We start from the raw sequence: 13,823 nt of genomic DNA on the forward strand, positions 1-13,823 counted from the left end.
TGTTGTGACCTGCAGTGTGGTGAGTGGGTGGGTGAGTGGGTGGGTGGGTGGGTGAGTGTGTTGTTGTGACCTGCAGTGTGGTGAGTGGGTGGGTGAGTGTGTTGTTGTGACCTGCAGTGTGGTGAGTGGGTGGGTGGGTGGGCGAGTGAGTGGGTGGGTGGGTGAGTGTGTAGTTGTGACCTGCAGTGTGGTGAGTGGGTGGGTGGGTGAGTGAGTGGGTGGGTGGGTGAGTGTGTAGTTGTGACCTGCAGTGTGGTGAGTGGGTGGGTGGGTGGGTGAGTGAGTGGGTGGGTGGGTGAGTGTGTAGTTGTGACCTGCAGTGTGGTGAGTGGGTGGGTGGGTGGGTGAGTGAGTGGGTGGGTGAGTGTGTAGTTGTGACCTGCGGTGTGGTGGGTGGATAGGTGAGTGGGTGGGTGGGTGTGTTGTTGTGACTTGCGGTGTGGTGAGTGGGTGGGTGGGTGAGTGTGTTGTTGTGACCTGCGGTGTGGTGAGTGGGTGGGTGGGTGGGTGAGTGTGTTGTTGTGACCTGCAGTGTGGTGAGTGGGTGGGTGAGTTGGTGGGTGGGTGAGTGGGTGGGTGGGTGGGTGAGTGTGTTGTTGTGACCTGCGGTGTGGTGAGTGGGTGGTTGGGAGAGTGGGTGGGTGGGTGGGTGTGTAGTGATGAGGACGCGACTCACCACCGGTGAGCAAGTGACTCGAGTGAACCAGTGAGTTCACTCCTCAATAACACAAGTAGCTACCATCTTAAGTGCACCAAAACATATTTTAGTCATGCATATGCAGAACATTAAGAATAATTGTCAAAATCTGTACATACCTCCATTTCATCTTGCCGGTCCACATGGTTCGTATGGTCCTTATGGATGTGTAATTGTAGAAATTGACCATGGTTTCAAAGAATCTGCCTTCAACAACCTTGAACTGTTTTCAGAAAGGAAACACGCGCACTGTGCATCAGCGCCGGCAGCGGTGAGTGGCATTTAGGTGGCCCAGTGGCAGCGCCTTCACCGCTCGTTGCAGAGGTTCACGGTTGGAGCCCGGCGGTTGTCCTGGTTATTGCTGTGGTGTGGCGTTGACCCTGAAAATACTACGCACCATCTTCTTCACCCACAGTGGATGGTTAAGATCCCGTGAAGTATTTCACTCACAGTAGACAGTTAAGATCCCGTGACGTTATTCACTCACAGTAGACAGTTAAGATCCCGTGATGTCATTCCCAAGAGCAAGCCCTCGTGTGTGGTGGTCACGGCTCAAACTTTGCAATGTTTGAAAAATGACGGCCGCAAATTGCTCTATTAGGACACTCAGCAACCATCGTCCTCCTGCTGCGACAACTTGGCTGGGCCCTCCTGAAAACGAGTCATGAGACCCATTGAGGCTTTCATTGGGTAAAACGAGCATGATGATGATGGTGGCCATCATAATTAAAATGAAGAGGGGACAGTTTTCCTGTGCGAGAACGACTCAGGGAGCGCACAAGCTGTGGAGTCGCGGGAAGATGAGGTTTCCTGCACCCCAGTGCAATGAGCAGGGGTTGCACACACAATGTTTTAGTGGTAGGTAGACCGCATGACAAAAACCCACAACAACTCGAAGGTTTAACGTGCACAAACAAATCGTTAATCGTGAAAAGCTAAAACGCATTGGCAGTGAAACCTATTGAAGATGAACTGTAGGGGAGCTAACGTTAATCATCAAAATGTAATAATGTTTAATTATTACATTCTGATGACATTTAGAAGCCAAGTACATCTAATAATAAACTAAAGAATTACAATTTGACAGTTACAATAGAATAATGCAAAAGCATCGCGAGAGTACAGTTTAAGTCACCATCACTGTCAGGTAGAGGGAGAAGGCCGAAGCTAAATCGATTTTGTGACAGGCCTCCAAAATGATTCCCTTTGTAAAGTAACTGCCAAGCGGCCTGACTCTCACCTGTTTGACTATAGCGCGTGACCAGGGCACGTGACCAGGGTGCATGACCACGGCTCGTGACCACGGATCGTGACTACGGCTCGTAACTACGGATCGTGACCACGGCTCGTGACCACAGCTCGTGACCACGGTTGTGTGACCATGGATCGTGACCATGGATCGTGACCACGGATCGTGACCATGGATCGTGACCACGGCTCGTGACCACGGATCGTGACCACGGCTCGTGACCACGGATCGTGACCACGGTTGTGTGACCACGGATCGTGACCACGGCTCGTGACCACGGATCGTGACCACGGCTCGTGACCACGGTTGTGTGACCATGGATCGTGACCACGGATCGTGACCACGGTTGTGTGACCACGGATCGTGACCACGGTTGTGTGACCACGGCGCGTGACCACGGCTCGTGACCACGGATGTGTGACCACGGCGCGTGACCACGGCTCGTGACCACGGCTCGTGACCACGGTTGTGTGACCACGGCGCGTGACCACGGCTCGTGACTACGGCTCGTGACCACAGCTCGTGACCACGGCTCGTGACCACGGTTGTGTGACCACGGATCGTGACCACGGCTCGTGACCACAGCTCGTGACCACAGCTCGTGACCAAGGTTGTGTGACCACGGATGTGTGACCACGGCGCGTGACCACGGCTCGTGACCACAGCTCGTGACCACGGTTGTGTGACCACGGCGCGTGACCACGGCTCGTGACCACGGTTGTGTGACCACGGATCGTGACTATGGCTGCATGACCACGGCGCGTGACCACGGCTCGTGACCACGGTTGTGTGACCACGGATCGTGACTATGGCTCGTGACCACGGCTCGTGACCACGGCTCGTGACCACGGTTGTGTGACCACGGCGTGTGACCATGGTTGTGTGACCAGGGCTCGTGACTACGGTTGTGTGACCACGGATCGTGACCACGGCGCGTGACCACGGATCGTGACCACGGTTGTGTGACCACGGCGCGTGACCACGGATCGTGACTACGGCTGTGTGACCACAGCGCGTGGCCACGGCTCGTGACTACGGTTGTGTGACCATGGATCGTGACTACGGCTGTGTGACCACGGATCGTGACCACGGCTCGTGACCACGGTTGTGTGACCACGGATCGTGACCACGGCTCGTGACCACGGTTGTGTGACCACGGATCGTGACTACGGCTGTGTGACCACAGCGCGTGGCCACGGCTCGTGACTACGGTTGTGTGACCATGGATCGTGACTACGGCTGTGTGACCACGGATCGTGACCACGGCTCGTGACCACGGTTGTGTGACCACGGATCGTGACCACGGCTCGTGACCACGGTTGTGTGACCATGGATCGTGACTACGGCTGTGTGACCACGGATCGTGACCACGGCTCGTGACCACGGTTGTGTGACCACGGATCGTGACCACGGCTCGTGACCACGGTTGTGTGACCACGGCTCGTGACCACGGTTGTGTGACCACGGCGCGTGACCACGGTTGTGTGACCACGGATCGTGACCACGGCTCGTGACCACGGTTGTGTGACCACGGCGCGTGACCACGGTTGTGTGACCACGGCGCGTGACCACGGCTGTGTGACCACGGCGCGTGACTACGGTTGTGTGACCACGGTTGTGTGACCACGGCGCGTGACTACGGTTGTGTGACCACGGCGCGTGACTACGGTTGTGTGACCACGGTTGTGTGACCACGGCGCGTGACTACGGTTGTGTGACCACGGCGCGTGACTACGGTTGTGTGACCACGGTTGTGTGACCACGGCTCGTGACTATGGTTGTGTGACCACGGCTCGTGACTACGGTTTTGTGACCACGGCGCGTGACCACAGCTGGGTAGTCCTCGCGCACCCAGCTTCATCAGTGTACAAACGGCACAACAACCGGAGCCCGGAGTTATTGATTTATTTACGCATTTGCTTATTTATTTAGCAAAGCCTTCTGGCTTACCCTAACTTCTGGCTAACTCGAGTCTGGCTTTGAGAGGTTTTACTGGACTATAGAATAAATGACTTTCAAAGCAATCAATAGTACGATGTGAAGATCACAACTGCCAGGAGCTTCCCCCATACGCACATCTTGGTAGATATCATCCACATTCGAGACATCTTCCATGTAGTCATCCTCACCAACCGCAGACTGGATGTTTTTTGCCTGAAACAAAGCGGACGCATGCAAAATGCATTGATATCATTCCACTCTTTGGTGGTGGTGGTGGTGGCAAGCCACGTCTACAGAACAACGTTTATTCTGGGCTGTTCACCTTGAACGTTTAGCCACTTAAACAAATTTGAAGGCGAACATTTTAGAGCAATTTGAAATGTGGTTTTCTTCAGGGCCAATTAGCACAATTGGCTACGTACAATGTGAAATAAGTTCAGCATACATACGTACAATGTAATTGCTGTTGAACAGACCAGAGTAGTTTAACAAACTTCATAATGTAGGAGTCACTGCTACGAATCAAGGAATTTGATTGGATAACATTGGTGACCATGGCAATGTGTTGGATATGTTTCCACAGCACGTAAAAAGACAATTGTTCAGAACGTTTCTTGCTAAAAGTGCCCAACGTACACTGGAACTACCAACACAGCTCCATTGACATTGTGCCGGACCTTGGAGAGTGTGAACGGGCAATCGACTCGGTGTACATGGTCATCCAAGCTCTTACAGAGCAATGCCTAAATGAAACACGCAGAAACGGCAACACCGTCCCCAAGAATGATCACACCAAGTTTACTCAAAGTAGTGGGATACGTATAAACAAGGGGAGTCGGACCGGGCGGTGCGTCTCCATGACACTTTTCAAGGTGAAATTAGAAGACGTTTTCTGACAGTGGGATTGGAAAAAGGAAGGAGGAACTCGAGAATGAAACGTAACAAGCCAGTGTGGCCGGGAGGAGAACGAGTTTAGTAGCTCGCTGCGACCTCCGGCTTCGAGACAACGGCCACGGCTGACGGCGAGCGACGTCACACGCCGTCGTTTTAACACGGGTGCCGCGTTTAGCGTCACGACTCAAAGCGCACCCTGCTACGACATCTACGCCCGTTGCAACGGCGAGTGGGGCCGCATTATTCGCAGTGTGGTCACGTCGCTCATAGCCACGCAAAGAGAGAAAGAGAGCTACTCGTAGGCGTTAGACAAGCTCTTTGCCGAACTCTCCGAGACTCACAGATAACGCACGGAATCGCCACTCCACTGCCGCCTGGGGGTAGTGGGGGAGTTGCGTCGTCCAAGCTCCGACACAAACACCGAGGATCACACAAACTACCTTCTCCTTCGCGGCAAGCCGAGTCTTGTTGTCCATCCAGGGTAGGTGATCCAGATTATCTTTAAAGGCGTCCTTCATATTCTTGATCATGTTCTTCACCTAAGCCACGCAAGACACCGTATATTAAATGGTACAAAATACAAACGTCCATAGCAGAGATGGTACCGACGTCTCTCTTAGACAAAGATGATTAATTGGACTGTTGGGAGGTCATTACCTTTACCTTAAATCAAAAATGCACATTTCGAGTTGAAGCTTCTTTCGTGACTGCAGGGATTCATCTTCTTGGTTCTTTCGGTAAAGTCACGTAGAAGGGAAATAATAAAAATAAATTATTTAATTATGTTTTATTTTTACTATTTTCATTCTACGTGACTTTACCGAAAGAACCAAGAAGACAAAAATGAACAATCATACGTTTCAAAGGCTTTCGGGATATAGTCTACGTTTTGTATTAAACTTTTCAGAAACGTTTATTGACAACTTATAAAGTTACTCCTTATGAATAAATGTTCAATTAACATTTAAATTATATGTCAAAGGCCAGGGAGATAACGTGGATTCTATTCAACGTGCGGGGAGAATTGTGATGAACATTGCACCTGATGATGATGATGATGAGTCATCTCAACTTTTTATACGGCGCCAGCGCTGCACAGGAGTCGCTCGCTCTCAACGGGAGAGGGCAACAGCAGCAGCCACGCAGTGAGGAGCCGATGTTACCAACAAGTGCCCAAGCTCTGCGGTCCCCTTCGTACGAACGTGTTTTCAGCCAATTAATGAGTGTCTACGTGTGGGAGGAAACCAAATCACCCAGAGATAACCCACGCGTGCTCGGAAACAACACAGATGTGGACAGAGATTAGTTGACACTTGCTGTCCCAGGTGTTCCTGGAACAGCCAGGGTACAGCACCTACTCGATTCACAAACATTTGTGCAATGGTCCACCAGCCCTCTCTACCTCCAGCGCTGGGTTACAGGCCACGTGCAGAGCCACCACCTTGGAGCTCACATGAGCTTTAGTTTTTTTCACGGGAATGTATTTAAACCATCTGATCATTTAATGTATTAATGTATAGCCTCACTGCTCGCGTGCGGTTGTGAGGTCTGTACATGTGGCTGTGTCAGTGTTCAGGGCAGGATTGTTCTCCGATAATGATTCGTGAATGTTTTACACGTTTGCGTCACAATTATACCTTGCCACCATGTCACGGTTTACTGCTGGTGTAAAAAATAGCTCAATTCACCTGCTCATATAAACTGACATGTGTTTTACAGCTATAATTGTAAACTAAAGTAAACTATGTTTTACTTTACCAGGTAAGGCCCAGTTAGCGGTGTAGCTCTTTTGTCAGAAGCGACCTGCTCACAAATGATAGCTCAACGAAGTCATGTGGAAATGTATAGCAGCCAAATACTATGAAGACACGTTGATTCTAAATGTGGAAGGAAAAACCAAAGGACCCAGAGAAAAATCCATGCGACCACAGGGAGAACATGCAAATTCCAAATATAAAGGCATCAGGGTCGGGATCGAACCCACGACCTCCTCCATACCCTATGCCCTTGTATGTTTACATACGAGTACAATCATCACTATTAATACATCGATGTTTCTGTAACATGATTTTCATTTTGCTATGAATAGCGATTAAAAGTAATTTGTCCAAGACAACTTTTTACAGGATAAAAAAAAAATACATGTAATTTATCATTGTGTTTGCACTGTTTTGGATTTACAATATTTTGAATAGAAAGTTGTTTTTGCCCTGATTCGTCTTTGCTTGATTGCTGCATTTTATATTTTATCCATTTCGTTTTTGTAATTTTGGTGTCCCAGGTTGCGCTTGCAAATGGAACTCCTTTCCTGTTCTCTTGAGTTCCTATCTGGCTCAACAAAAATCTACTTGAGAGGCGACATGCAAAGCTGGAGACTGAATCTGGGAGTAACACAGTTGCAGAAAATGCCAAAGATAAGGCAAAGTCACTGCAAGTCTACTTATCGGATGACCACGTCCTTTGAACAAATAATCGCTCTGGAATCTTTGGAGACGTATTTTAACAGGACCTGTATCCATGCCATATTTAACATTGCTGCAAATGTATGATCAAGCAAGGAAAACGCAAGCACACGATTTGCTCCGTGCAACAATGGTGGCAGAGGGCTCGATCATTGAGAAAGTCTAAAGTTAAAATTTTAAACAAATTCGACTGAAAAATAAGAGTAAGCTCCTTCAACCACAACTGAATTTTCTCACAGCGCTATGACATCCTTCCTACATGTGCCGTAGTTCCAATGTTACGACATCCGGAGTATGGCACGCGCTGGAGTTAAGAATGGAACTGCAATTGACGATGGGAGATCTGAACCGCAGAACAAAAGGAGAGCACTTACATCATCTTTTCTTTTCGCCGTGATTTCTTTCATCGCAAAAATCTCCCCCAGGGCGTAGGCCAAAGACTTGTCTGCCAGATCCATGCAGAACTCCCAGCGGCGCACAGGCTGACAACATCACAATCATCGCACCAAAGCGTCACCCAGCATTTCCAGCCAAATGTGTCTTGAGTCGTTGTCATGCGCGACCATCATTGTGCCAAACATTGCACGTTCGGAGAGTTTAATTGGAAGGGTTGCTCAGTCCATGCTCACTGATTGCAGCCCACGAGACAAGAATCAATCCCCAGGATCTACATAACATTCATCGCGTCTGGTGCAGCACGCAGCATTACCGCGGCTTCATTACAGATCCTAAATGTATGTAAGTATGTTGAACTTCTTTCGCACGTACGGAGCCAACCGTGCTAATCGCAGGTGTGAGAAATGTTTAACGATTGCTGTTCCCTCCTCCACATGAAAACCCTAAAGTAAAACCTATCTCGGTCTACAATCCTATGGCTATCGCCCAGCTTCTCAGTAATATTCTGGATGGCTGCATCTCATCGTCAGAGACTGAATACTTGAACCCATCAGATGGCTCAGCGGCAGAGCGAGCGGCTCACAATCGGGAGGTTGCGAGCTCAAATCCTGTTTGGGAGTTGACTCGGCCCATCATCCTTATGGGGCCAGTAAAATAGCTACCACGTTGTGGGAAAGTCAACAGTGGTTGTCCTGTGAATGGACTTGCACCTTTTATAGGAATGCACAATTTCCACCACTGGCTCAGGGCTGTAAAAACAGGAGATGAGTACTGCCTCCATGCTCACGCTGAGCAGGGAGTCACGTTGCCTCGTCACTCCGCTAGATAAAGGGCCACGCTCATCGTAATTCTCTACCGTCCTCACGATCCAACAAATTGATTACTTTATTTCTCATCTCTGCTCGTGTCAATCAAACACTTTCCTCAACGAGTCTTCAATTGGAGGGACGCCACAATTGCTGTACACGTGGAGGGCGAACGAGCATTAAACATGAAGTCTTAAACACTGTCTAACTTTGGGTCGCCACCTTATTCACAGAACAAACCCAGACACAGTTCTAAGTTAGCCGAGCTCGAACTTTGCAGTAAACTGTGAAGTTGAACGCGATGCTATCAGATCTCGGTACAATCAATTCCTGCCACCCGAACACAGGCGCCAATTTCCCGGCTTGTCTGGGTCCAACCGTGGCAGGTGTCCACCCGAACACGTCCAAACGTGTTTTGTCTTCACTCACCTCCGTGGTCTCATCAATCGCTTCGGCCATGATGAGGGCGGCCTTCCTAAATCTGTAATCCAAGCTGGGGATCATCTTCTGGATGAGCATCCACAGCGCGTAGTTGGTCAATGTTCTGTCACCATGGAGAATTCGAGAACATTAATAACGACATGCACCAACCACGACCATCTCCAGGGGCAGCAAGTGACATTAAACGCTACAGCTGTCGGTTTAACGGCGTTAACTTGCGGAAATGTAATTGGTGCATGGCACAAGAACCACACGTAGTGAAGAGATGAGTGAAGCACCGACATTCTGTAAAACATCACGGCCTCTTCCACTGCTCTCTCAGCTCCTCCCCCCGGACCCCTCCACTTTGGAATTCCCTCCCTCCCGTGTTACACTCTTGCTATTAAAACATTGATTCGTGCCACTTGTGGCTGGCCGCTGAGCGTTTCGTCAATTTGACATGTGCTCAGCAACTGCGATGTACAAGTTTACATGTCATCAGAGGGTGGTCCCCTTCTGCTGTCCATCAAAAGCACGAAGGCACCACGGTCCCTGGTGCCCCCTGCAGGTTCTGTCCGGCAGTGACATCGACAACGCTTTTCTGGACAGTAGCAGCATCAGGCCGATCCGACTCGCAAACACACATTGCAGATGCGTGCGCCGCGCGTGGCAACGTGTATTGCGCGTGGGGAACGGTGGCGTCGCGGTTAGCGCGCTGCGCTACAAACCCGGCGACCCGAGTTCGATTCCCGCTAACGCCCAACACCAGTGACGATTATCTGAACCGGTCCTGGGCCTCCCCTAGGTCATCTCTGCCTTTGTTTTGTTGGCCGGACTGATGGTGGCCAGAATGGTGCCTGACACGTGGGGGCCTGTTGCAGAGCCAGCAGATGGCTGCACAACCATGGATTGCGCAATCAATCCACGAGCTGTTGAAAACCCGCTCATCGCGAAGATTATCACCGCGTACAAATGCCGTGTCTCGTGACCTTTAAACAAGCTGGGTTGTGACAATAACTGTACCAAACACAAGCGCGTGCAAACAGTAACTCCTGCAACGTGGCATACGGTTAACTTACTTGGGGTCAGATTTTTTCACGTAATCGGACAGTTTCTGGAAGTAGGGAATCGAGTCAATGATGAGGGGCTGGTTTTCGTACGTCCCATTAGAGAACAGTCCACTCAGGTACAGGGTCCAGTTGAGGAAGGGAAACTCCTTCTGCAGGAACGGAAACGCGCGGCGTCACAACGAGCCCACCCTGCCGCCATGCGGCCACAAACCGTGCCTTGGACACTCCGCGGACTCGTGGCTTTCACTCACTCCGCGTGCCTCTCACTCACTCCACGTGCCTCTCACTCACTCCACGTGCCTCTCACCCACTCCCCGTGCCTCTCACTCACTCCGCGTGCCTCTCACTCACTCCGCGTGCCTCTCACTCACTACGCGTGCCTCTCACTCACTCCACGTGCCTCTCACTCCACGTGCCTCTCACCCACTCCACGTGCCTCTCACTCACTCCACGTGCCTCTCACTCACTCCACGTGCCTCTCACCCACTCCACGTGCCTCTCACTCCACGTACCTCTCACCCACTCCACGTGCCTCTCACTCACTCCCCGTGGCTCTCACTCACTCCACGTGCCTCTCACTCACTCCGCGTGCCTCTCACTCACTCCCCGTGCCTCTCACTCACTCCCCGTGCCTCTCACTCACTCCGCGTGCCTCTCACTCACTCCGCGTGCCTCTCACTCACTCCGCGTGCCTCTCACTCACTCCACGTGCCTCTCACTCCACGTGCCTCTCACCCACTCCACGTGCCTCTCACTCACTCCACGTGCCTCTCACTCACTCCACGTGCCTCTCACCCACTCCACGTGCCTCTCACTCCACGTACCTCTCACCCACTCCACGTGCCTCTCACCCACTCCACGTGCCTCTCACTCCACGTGCCTCTCACCCGCTCCCCGTGCCTCTCACTCACTCCCCGTGCCTCTCACTCACTCCCCGTGCCTCTCACTCACTCCCCGTGCCTCTCACTCACTCCACGTGCCTCTCACTCACTCCCCGTGCCTCTCACTCACTCCCCGTGCCTCTCACTCACTCCACGTGCCTCTCACCCACTCCCCGTGCCTCTCACCCACTCCACGTGCCTCTCACTCACTCCACGTGCCTCTCACTCACTCCACGTGCCTCTCACTCACTCCACGTGCCTCTCACCCACTCCACGTGCCTCTCACTCACTCCACGTGCCTCTCACCCACTCCACGTGCCTCTCACTCACTCCACGTGCCTCTCACCCGCTCCGCGTGCCTCTCACTCACTCCACGTGCCTCTCACTCACTCCACGTGCCTCTCACTCACTCCACGTGCCTCTCACTCACTCCACGTGTCTCTCACCCACTCCACGTGCCTCTCACCCGCTCCGCGTGCCTCTCACCCACTCCACGTGCCTCTCACTCACTCCACGTGCCTCTCACTCACTCCACGTGCCTCTCACCCACTCCCCGTGCCTCTCACTCACTCCACGTGCCTCTCACCCACTCCACGTGTCTCTCACTCACTCCACGTGTCTCTCACCCACTCCCCGTGCCTCTCACCCACTCCACGTGCCTCTCACTCACTCCACGTGCCTCTCACTCACTCCACGTGCCTCTCACTCACTCCACGTGTCTCTCACTCACTCCACGTGCCTCTCACTCCCCGTGCCTCTCACTCACTCCACGTGCCTCTCACTCACTCCACGTGCCTCTCACCCACTCCCCGTGCCTCTCACCCACTCCCCGTGCCTCTCACTCACTCCACGTGCCTCTCACCCGCCCCGTGGCCTCTCACCCACTCCACGTGCCTCTCACCCTCACTCCACGTGCCTCTCACTCACTCCACGTGCCTCTCACTCACTCCACGTGCCTCTCACTCACTCCACGTGCCTCTCACTCACTCCACGTGTCTCTCACTCACTCCACGTGTCTCTCACTCACTCCACGTGTCTCTCACCCACTCCACGTGTCTCTCACTCACTCCACGTGCCTCTCACTCACTCCACGTGCCTCTCACTCACTCCACGTGCCTCTCACCCACTCCACGTGCCTCTCACTCACTCCACGTGCCTCTCACCCACTCCACGTGCCTCTCACTCACTCCACGTGCCTCTCACCCACTCCACGTGCCTCTCACTCACTCCGCGTGCCTCTCACTCACTCCACGTGCCTCTCACTCACTTCCACGTGCCTCTCACTCACTCCGCGTGCCTCTCACTCACTCCCCGTGCCTCTCACTCACTCCACGTGCCTCTCACTCACTCCCCGTGCCTCTCACTCACTGCCCCGTGCCTCTCACCCACCCCACGTGCCTCTCACTCACTCCACGTGCCTCTCACTCACTCCCCGTGCCTCTCACCCACTCCACGTGCCTCTCACTCACTCCACGTGCCTCTCACTCACTCCCCGTGCCTCTCACTCACTCCACGTGCCTCTCACTCACTCCACGTGCCTCTCACTCACTCCGCGTGCCTCTCACTCACTCCACGTGCCTCTCACCCACCCCACGTGGGTCTCACTCACGCCCCGTGCCTCTCACCCACCCCACGTGCCTCTCACCCACTCCACGTGCCTCTCACTCACTCCACGTGCCTCTCACCCACTCCCCGTGCCTCTCACTCACTCCACGTGCCTCTCACCCACTCCACGTGTCTCTCACTCACTCCCCGTGTCTCTCACCCACTCCCCGTGCCTCTCACCCACTCCACGTGCCTCTCACTCACTCCACGTGCCTCTCACTCACTCCACGTGCCTCTCACTCACTCCACGTGTCTCTCACTCACTCCACGTGCCTCTCACTCCCCGTGCCTCTCACTCACTCCACGTGCCTCTCACTCACTCCACGTGCCTCTCACCCACTCCCCGTGCCTCTCACCCACTCCCCGTGCCTCTCACTCACTCCACGTGCCTCTCACCCGCTCCCCGTGCCTCTCACCCACTCCACGTGTCTCTCACTCACTTCACGTGCCTCTCACTCACTCCACGTGCCTCTCACTCACTCCACGTGCCTCTCACTCACTCCACGTGCCTCTCACTCACTCCACGTGCCTCTCACTCACTCCACGTGTCTCTCACCCACTCCACGTGTCTCTCACTCACTCCACGTGCCTCTCACTCACTCCACGTGCCTCTCACTCACTCCACGTGCCTCTCACCCACTCCACGTGCCTCTCACTCACTCCACGTGCCTCTCACCCACTCCACGTGCCTCTCACTCACTCCACGTGCCTCTCACCCACTCCACGTGCCTCTCACTCACTCCGCGTGCCTCTCACTCACTCCACGTGCCTCTCACTCACTCCACGTGCCTCTCACTCACTCCGCGTGCCTCTCACTCACTCCCCGTGCCTCTCACTCACTCCACGTGCCTCTCACTCACTCCCCGTGCCTCTCACTCACGCCCCGTGCCTCTCACCCACCCCACGTGCCTCTCACTCACTCCACGTGCCTCTCACTCACTCCCCGTGCCTCTCACCCACTCCACGTGCCTCTCACTCACTCCACGTGCCTCTCACTCACTCCCCGTGCCTATCACTCACTCCACGTGCCTCTCACTCACTCCACGTGCCTCTCACTCACTCCGCGTGCCTCTCACTCACTCCACGTGCCTCTCACCCACCCCACGTGGGTCTCACTCACGCCCCGTGCCTCTCACCCACCCCACGTGCCTCTCACCCACTCCCCGTGCCTCTCACTCACTCCCCGTGCCTCTCACTCACTCCACGTGCCTCTCACTCACTCCGCGTGCCTCTCACTCACTCCACGTGCCTCTCACCCACTCCCCGTGACTCTCACTCACTCCACGTGCCTCTCACTCACTCCACGTGCCTCTCACCCACTCCACGTGCCTCTCACTCACTCCACGTGCCTCTCACTCACTCCACGTGCCTCTCACTCACTCCCCGTGCCTCTCACTCACTC

At 53.7% G+C, this 13,823-nt stretch overlaps 1 protein-coding gene across 1 annotated transcript in view; it reads right to left on the minus strand.

Moving 5' to 3' along the window:
- LOC133343096 (endothelin-converting enzyme 2-like) overlaps positions 1–13,823 on the minus strand; it is a 92,113-nt gene that overhangs the window by 18,656 nt on the left and 59,634 nt on the right. The window contains exons 11-16 of the mRNA XM_061552600.1: positions 9,945–10,084; positions 8,875–8,989; positions 7,618–7,725; positions 5,222–5,320; positions 4,023–4,100; positions 817–920 (exon numbers count right to left, since the gene is read on the minus strand). Coding sequence (XP_061408584.1) covers positions 817–920; positions 4,023–4,100; positions 5,222–5,320; positions 7,618–7,725; positions 8,875–8,989; positions 9,945–10,084 — 644 coding nt within the window. The remainder of the gene's footprint in view (positions 1–816; positions 921–4,022; positions 4,101–5,221; positions 5,321–7,617; positions 7,726–8,874; positions 8,990–9,944; positions 10,085–13,823) is intronic.

The sequence above is a fragment of the Lethenteron reissneri genome, chromosome 16, assembly GCF_015708825.2.
Source record: "Lethenteron reissneri isolate LAM-NWPU_2019-01 chromosome 16, ASM1570882v1, whole genome shotgun sequence".
Lineage (NCBI taxonomy): Eukaryota > Metazoa > Chordata > Hyperoartia > Petromyzontiformes > Petromyzontidae > Lethenteron > Lethenteron reissneri.